Here is an 8,586-nt window from a genome sequence, read left to right on the forward strand (position 1 = left end):
CATGAGGGGGGGGGGTAGGGGGTAACGTGGGTATAAGGACACATATGTAATATCTTAATTAATAAAAAAATATATTAAAAAAAAAAGAGGTGAATTAAAATCCTGAACAACAGTAAATGATCATTTCCAAACTCAAAAGCTGATCCTGATCCTTATAGTATCAGTCTCCTATGTTTTGGAATATTTACTAGTACTATGCCCAAGAACTGACACAAGAGACATGTAAGAATCATATACATTATGCACTAAAGCAAATATTTGTAAAAATAGCTTTTTGATGAAGCCATGAAAATAGGTTACAGAGAGGACTATATTTTGTTACTGCAGATAAAAAAGTCTCTCTCATCACTGTCCCCAAAGTAAATCACAGAGCACACTAAAGATTTGACAGACTGTAAATAGCTGTGAGGAGTCTATGCCCCTCAGAAAGGTATCCAAGGGAGCTGGGAAATGAGGATCGGTTGAAAAATAAGATGAGCTCCATCAGGACCAATGAATGACTCAGTGCTAAGAGCCTCTCTTCAGATTGGTTATCATTCTACCTCATCTTATGCAAACTCTAATTAATCAGTATTATTTAGTGGTTAAGACATAGCCAGAAAGACAATGTTGTGAAGATAAAAAGATATTTTGTGAGGGGAGAGGGTTTAAAGAGGAACAGGAAGAAAAGACGTACAGTAGAAAAGAAATAAAGGTTTGAAGAAGCAAAGAAGCCAAACAGTGACAAAAACCTTAAGAACAGAGCATGTTAACAGAATCTAAATCATACCAGTTTATAGTTTACTTCTCTGAAGCACACTATTAAGGGTACGGAAAGAAATATGCACTTTGTCTATTCATATTAACTAAATGAATCCAAATAATAATAAAATGCTAGGTACTTTAAAAAAAATTGGTATTAGCCTAATGAAAATTATAGGTAAAGACTGATAAAATTCCATTTAGGAAAATTAGCATGCTCCACTGGCCTCTTTATTCTGTTAAGAAATTTTTAGTTTGTGACAGAGCTGTCTTTACTTTTGCTTTAGGCAGCCAAATGTATACCCTATGCTAAAAGATTTTGGGAGCAGGTAAAAGAATATAAAAATGACAATATTAGTTTTTTTTTTAAAGTTTAGGAAAGTGCAGATTTTTATAAAGCTATTTTATATAGGCTGATTTGAAATCTCAAGGCAATAGCATACTTTAAGTTAGGACTTGAAGACAGAAAAAGCCCGAATTAACTACAAGATAGTCTAATTAATATAACTGATTTGATGACATCAATAAGTGACAGCAACTCATTCTTGAAACTTAGTGAATTAAGACAGCAATATGTAGCATATATCAAATTAGAAATATGTATGCAAAGGACATTAGTCCAGAAGTAAGAAAAACAAACCCTGGATTTAATCTGGTAAGTTTTACTATGATATCTAAAGACAAAATGGATATACTAGACAAAAAGGATATCTACTTATTACATAAAGCCAGGAAGAATATAATTTTCCAGCTGGTATTTAACACCACCCAGGGAATGATATGCACTGTTCCACAGTCAATTTATCTAGCCTTGAAGGCAAGTATATTATAATTTAGGAGAACACTTCAAGTTATTATATCTTGATATCATGAACATCTGAACCTTGTCCTAATTCCAACCTTAACAAAAACAATCTTTTGATTATAATTTGGTTTCACATAAATATCTTTCAAAGTAGGGTGAGTGTTGGTCCATCCAACAAAAGAAGTTTGGTCTACACAACAGGTCTATTTCTCGCTGAAATGAATTACCTGGCATTCTAAATTAGTGTTTTCTGATTCTGGTTAATGTAAACCAGTATATCCCTCTCTCTCATCATTTCTGGGAATTGATAAAATTGAATTTCCATGCTAGCAATTCTTTACTAAAACCAAGGCAATTTATACCATGTAAAGTATGTTGGCAGTCAGCAAACTGGCTTTCACCTCATGATATGTCTACCTTAATCTTGCTGCAAACCTCTTTAAAGTAGTACCAAATAAAAAATAAAATTTTTTTTACCTTTAACACCCTTCAGTAAATTACCAGTTAGTTTAGGTCTCATTTTTAATCTTGAATATTAAAAATTCTGAGGCAAAGTGACTACCTCTGTTCAGCGATATGCAACTTTTAAAATGCTGCCTTTTCAATAATGTATACATTCCAAAGAATTTTTTAAAAGTAGAAAAGTGGGTGCCTCTAATTTCTTATCCAAACTGGGCAATGTATCACTTCTCCAATATGTCTTGGTTACATCTACTTTTATATGTGTTTCATGGCCATCATGATTGTTACCAGACTATTAACAAAATGCAAAGAAATTCTGATATAGAACAGAATTGGCATCTGCCTTTTCAGACTATCCCTATACACTTATAACAGAAAAGCATCAGGAAAACAAAAGTTTAAACATCTTCCCCATAATTTTCTCAAGACCAGAATCTACTTCAGATTACTATGAATGAAGTACCTATGGCATAGGCAAATGGTTTCTTAATTTAAAACTAGCATTCCCATCACTCGTAAGCAAATGTACTCATCATTACCATTAATAACTTTCAGAGAGGCCAAACTAATTTCATTATGATATTCTGTAACTCTGCTCACAGAACTGGGACTTGACATTAGAAAGGCATCACAGTCTATAGAATCTGTCAGGAGCAAATGTCACAGTTAAAGGATTCATTAAAAATCAAAACAATAATATTTTGATTTGCTCTCCTAAAAATATACAGCTGCATACAAATGATAGAAACAGCAGGTGTAAGATGACTCCACCAAAGGGGGTAACTGTTACAACCTGTCAAAAGAACATAGTGGTTGCATCTTCTATGTTGTCCAAAATAAGTAAATACACCCACTGCTTAATACAAGTTTTTTTGCTAAAATTTCTAGCCTATTACATCTCCAGAAAGGTTGGCTTCATAAAAATTATAGGCCTATTTTGAGTGTCAACTTATTATTATTATTATTTTTTAAATATCTCTGGGTAGAAGAAATAGCATTACATTGTGAAAAGTGAGAAGAAGTAGGGTTAAAACTGACAATAAATATTTCTGATCTTAATTATCTCTAGAATAGTCTAGAACAGAATGCTGTGTGCAGACTTATTTTTAACTGTATGCTTCCAGATATAGTATAATTTATACTTCCTCAAATCCCATAGGGAAAGAGTAAACAGACCTGTGTAAGAAATGCTTCAAAGCAAACCGGCATCTTCTAAACTCATCATCATCTCTTTTTTTTCCTAGTACGAAACTTGAATATGTGGATGACTATGTACCTCTTTATCCTCCACAACTAATACTATTAATTTTTTCTTTTACATATTATGAATATCCATTCCTTCTGTATGCTGCTACTACTTCAGTTCAAGTCTTCATTGCTTCTCACTATTTTCACAACCAGCATCCTAGTTGGCCTTCTTTACAATAGACATTTCTCTATCAATCTATCTGTATATCACTGTTAAGTGATTCTTTCTTTAATACAATTTTCATCAGGTTAGTCCTCTGCTCAAAACACTTTAGTTCTTTTTTTCCTTCTTACGTGTAGTGTAAATTCCAGACTCTCTAATCTAGTTTTACACATACTTCTTCTCCACTTAGATTAGGCTCTCTTCACTATCTCCTAAACATGCCATTGCTATTCCCTTTATTTATGCTATTTCTAACTGCCCCTCCCCCCTCCCCCCCCTTCCTGCCTCCCAATCACCAGGCTTTTATTCCCCAGGCTAATTCAGACTTTTAGAATTCTTCAAGGTCCAATTTAAATCCCACTTTCTTCATTAAATTATCTTGACTACTCTCTCTCACTATCCTTTTCTCCTGGAAACATGGTAATATTTGACCTTATCACATAGTTTTAAATACTGTGTCATAAACTATAGATTTTAATTATATATTATTTTTATTGTTTGCCACTGTCTCATATGTTAATGCTAGAATTCTAAATGGAAGTCTTGTACTTTTTTTTTTTTAATATATTTTATTGATTTTTTTACAGAGAGGAAGGGAGAGAGATAGAGAGTTAGAAACATCGATGAGAGAGAAACATCGATCAGCTGCCTCCTGCACATCTCCTACTGGGGATGTGCCCGAAACCAAGGTACATGCCCTTGACCAGAATCGAACCTGGGACCTTTCAGTCCGCAGGCCGACGCTCTATCCACTGAGCCAAACCGGTTTCGGCTGTACTTTTATATCTGATATTACCCAATAAAGTGATGAGCACAAGGCAGGGACTCTAAATCCCATGTATCTATACCAAATGCATATTAAATACCTAACTGGTGTAATAAAATAAGTTTATTACAATCCAGATGTTGAAAAAGTTTATAGTAAACCAAAGATCCAAAAGAAACCAGCTCAAATAGCATGCCACTGAACAGCAGGAGTCAAATCATACCCAAAAGAATCAGAGGAGTATGTGGAAGGGGATGATCCAGATGTAAGGGTAGTCTCTGCAAAGGAGGCCTCCTCCTGTGGTATTGGGTGGTGTTCAAAAAACTTGGAGACAAACAGCAAACTGTGAGGCAAAAACAAAAACAAAACAAACCAAACCTAACTTGTGCAAAACCCAGAAGCTTCATACAACAGAATACATTATAGAGTTAACAGAAATATTGTAGATCAAATTCCATTTTTAGAAATGGTTGTTAAATTAAATTAGTTGTGCTTTTGGCTTATTTTTAAAAATTAAATTGCATTTTCAAAGGCAAGCTCAGAATCTAAAACTAATTGTTTTATATAGCAAATTTCTACATATCAGAAGGGAAAAATCATGCTTTATGTTAAGGAATTAGAAGAAAATGTAACTGTTGCAAAGTCAGATTACATCATTATAATATACTTTAAAATACAGAGTTGAATTCTATTTGCTCAAGTGATCATGAAAAGTAGTAACACATTAACAGCAGCAGCAACTACAACACACAAAAAGATTAAAAGAGACTTAGTCTAATTTGTTAGAGAAACTCTAGCATAAAAAGCAAATAAAAATTTTAGAAAAAGATACACTAGGTACAAAGATTTTACATCTCACTTTTAAATAAATTGGGGGTGCAGGTGGGGTTAAAGGAGGTAGAGATATAGAGATAGGAAGAGAGAGAGAGAAACAGAATTTACAAAATAGCTGACAGAATCAGATTCTTTGATCTGTGGTCCAAAAATATAATGGTTAACTTAACTGAAACAACAACTGCTCTCCTCCCCAAAACTATCTATAAGTGATTTCTATGAGTAAGGGATCTTTATTAATTGAAAGAGAATATAAAACATAAATGAAATGTGTAGCTGAATCAGAAGTACAATTTTGGAGTAAAATACAGGCTATACTACATACTACTCTCCAGATACACTTAAAAAAAAATTCCCTGTAACAACTCTACTGGACAAAAAATTCCCACAGACTCTAAGACATACTAGTTTCACATTCAGAAAAGTTAAATGTAAAATGGTAGATAGAAATCTTTTTTGATTACTTACTCAAGTTGGTCATAATTAACACACATCAGTGGAACCTCTGTACTACAACGCTGGTGAAATTTATAACCACATGTTTGACAGCGGAAACCCTGGAAAAGCAGCTTTCGACAAAAGTCACAAAATGCTAAGGTGAAAAAAGTTTTCCGTACCTGCAAAGTAAAACATCATAAAGGATTTCAAAACTTGCAAGCATCTTTTTAGGAATCAACTTATTTACTCTCTTGTTTAAAATAGTAAACCTTTTACATATTTATAGTATGAGAACTGCCTTACACACTAATATACTCAAATGAAAACCAGTGGCTTCAACATAGTAGATAGACTAATATGTATTATCTCCCACCCAATATCCAATTAAAAAAATCAGAAGTCTTGATGGGAAATGAATAAAAAATTCAAAACTAATTTCAATCTTGACTACATAAAAATAAAAGTAGAGATTAGATAAGAAGAGGGACTAGAACTTAAAGGGTACAATTTAATAATTGTACAAAGAAAGAAGTTACAAGATGCTCACTACTGTTACTATTTAAAACCACAAAGGTATCCAACAGAAGAGCCACAACCCACCCCCCAAAAAAAAACCGCAATGGGAGGAGGGAAAATGTAAAAACATTTATAATTATAAAAGACAAAGCTATTTGTAATTTTATGAAAATCAAAACAACCCTGCCTAAACTTACTAACTAGGATAAGAAACAGGAAAATCACCTAAAAGACAGTAAGAACAACTTAACAAGTCATCATTTTGTTAGAGGATTAGAACACCTAAATGCATTTGTGAACACTCCTCTGTGAAACTTAAAAGACAACATGTAAAAACTCCACATCAGAGGCAAATGCTCTCCAACAACGATTTTCAACCTTTTTCATCTCATGGCACACATAAACTAATTACTAAAATTCTGCGGCACAACAAAATATATATTTTTGCCATTTTGACAAAAAATGGGTATAATTCTGATTAATTCACACTGGATTGCTACTGTTGTGTTGGCTGTTGTCATTTTTTTTATTTGATAATCTAAGGGAAAAGAGGTCAGTGCCTCTGACTAAACAGTCAGGTATTGCATGTTTCAAAAGTTTTTGCAGCCCATGAGTGTGCCTCTTGTGGCACACCAACACCAGCACACCTCCTGTGGCGCCTCTGAATGAAAACAGATCATCTACCACACCTGGGTCACATAAACAGAACTATGCTAGGGAGGCTCTCTCTTTTTTGGTTTTAGGGATGCTCTACCTTGATAACTACCAAAGCTAGAAACTGTTTGAAAAGTATTAATTTGTGTAAATAATAAGCAGAAAACGTAAGGTTAAACAAATACCAAAATGTTAACAATGTCTATTTCAAAGTGGTGAGAGCATGGGTGACTTCTATTTTGTCCTGTTTTTTGCTGCATATTCTCAATTCATCTTAGTTTTTCAGACAGTTTTAATCAAAAACTAAAGTAAAAAATATATTTTGCACTATGACCCAGGACACATCTGTATTCATATAACAATACTTACCCTAACTACATACATATACATTAGAGTTTTCTAATCTATTACATGTAAATGCTTTCCATGAATCATTAAATTGAACATAATACCCACAGTTTACCAAACTCTTCTCAACAAACATATTTAACAGGATTAAAAGTTATTTTAAAATGTTTCATCAAACAATGGCATCTTAAAAAAGAAAAGGCATCTTGGCATATCATCCATTCTGGCTTGTGAGAACATTTAGGTAGTTTTATAAATGACTTTTGTTTTCTTCATCTTCTTTTCTATTATCACTTTCTAGGGGATTTAAAAAGGCAACTGCTTGTTTTTAGCTTTGTTCCTTTTCCATTTGTTTCTGGATATACAAGAAATTAGAAGATCTTTAACATTTATGTGACCACTATTTGCCAAAGTCAAGAGAATCTTTTATGCTGCTAGCATAATTTCAGGAGATAGAGCACAGAAAAATACAAAACTTTCACATAGGAATAAGCATTTTATAGTCATCTGATCTTCTTTGCTACCATTCAGATCTTCACTCTCCTGATAATCTGTATCATGAAACCCCAATTTCTCTTCCTGCATTAATTTACTCAATTGTAACCTTTCTTACTATCACTGACTTACACTTGAAAATTACGTGTAACTGGTTGTGTGTATATGTAAAGGAGAAGAGAGAGAGAGAGAGAGAGAGAGAGAGAGAGAGAGAGAGAGAGAGAGAAGAGGGGAGAAGGGGGGAAGCAGAGAGCAGAGAAAAATAGCTGAGAGGAGAAAACATGGGTATGCACTTTAGTATAAATTGCAAGTGATATATTCAGGATGGAGCAAAAGTAGGCTTATAGTTGTGAGTACACAAAAAGTTGTATTATTTTCCATATGAAAAACTATAAACCTACTTTTGCCCACCCTGTACTTGTATTTTTCAGTATATGTTTGTCAATAAAGGTGAACACAGAAAGGTGTTTCTTTTCTTTTGGGTCACAATTTAGGCTTATTCTGAATTTGAGCATATTAAGACATGGATGGTAAATTAATGGGAGGCATAGACCAGGCAATCTGCATGCATTAATTTGTAAGGTGTGGGGCTGTCTGAAGGAAGACATTAACCTGAGTGCCTACAGAAAAATGGGAAGGGCTAGACAAATGACATCTGTTTCAAATCTTGTTTCCCTACCTTCCCTGCCATCCTTCACTCCACCAGTTCTAAAGGATTCTAGGGATATAGGCAAATACTGAAGGAATTGCTTTCATAACAGACACTATGAAACCATAAGGCAGCAGCAGCATTCCTTGAATAGCCAGCAAAATCCAACAGAGATGCAAAGAGAGTACAGGCTTTTACTCTTGCCTCTATTTGGAACTTGGGAGGCAACCAATCGATGTGTCTCTCTCACATCAATGTTTCTCTCTGTGTGTCTCTCCCTTTCCCTTCCACTCAGGGGAGTAGTATGATTATATATGAGTTTAGAATAATTGCTAAAACACATATCTATTATTCTAAAACACATATCTAGTCACATTTCTCCCCTGCTTACATCACTAAATTTCCATTACTTTACAGAGAGTCAGTCTTTACATGGCTTACAAGGACTCTCATGAACTTGACTGCTT

At 33.9% G+C, this 8,586-nt stretch overlaps 1 protein-coding gene across 1 annotated transcript in view; it reads right to left on the reverse strand.

The window, feature by feature from the left end:
- BRAF (B-Raf proto-oncogene, serine/threonine kinase) overlaps nucleotides 1-8,586 on the reverse strand; it is a 146,625-nt gene that overhangs the window by 57,530 nt on the left and 80,509 nt on the right. The window contains 2 exon segments of the mRNA XM_023758887.1: nucleotides 4,409-4,528; nucleotides 5,488-5,636. Of these exon segments, the coding sequence (XP_023614655.1) occupies nucleotides 4,409-4,528; nucleotides 5,488-5,636 (269 nt within the window).

Source organism: Myotis lucifugus, unplaced genomic scaffold (assembly GCF_000147115.1).
Source record: "Myotis lucifugus unplaced genomic scaffold, Myoluc2.0 scaffold_141, whole genome shotgun sequence".
In the NCBI taxonomy this organism is placed as follows: domain Eukaryota; kingdom Metazoa; phylum Chordata; class Mammalia; order Chiroptera; family Vespertilionidae; genus Myotis; species Myotis lucifugus.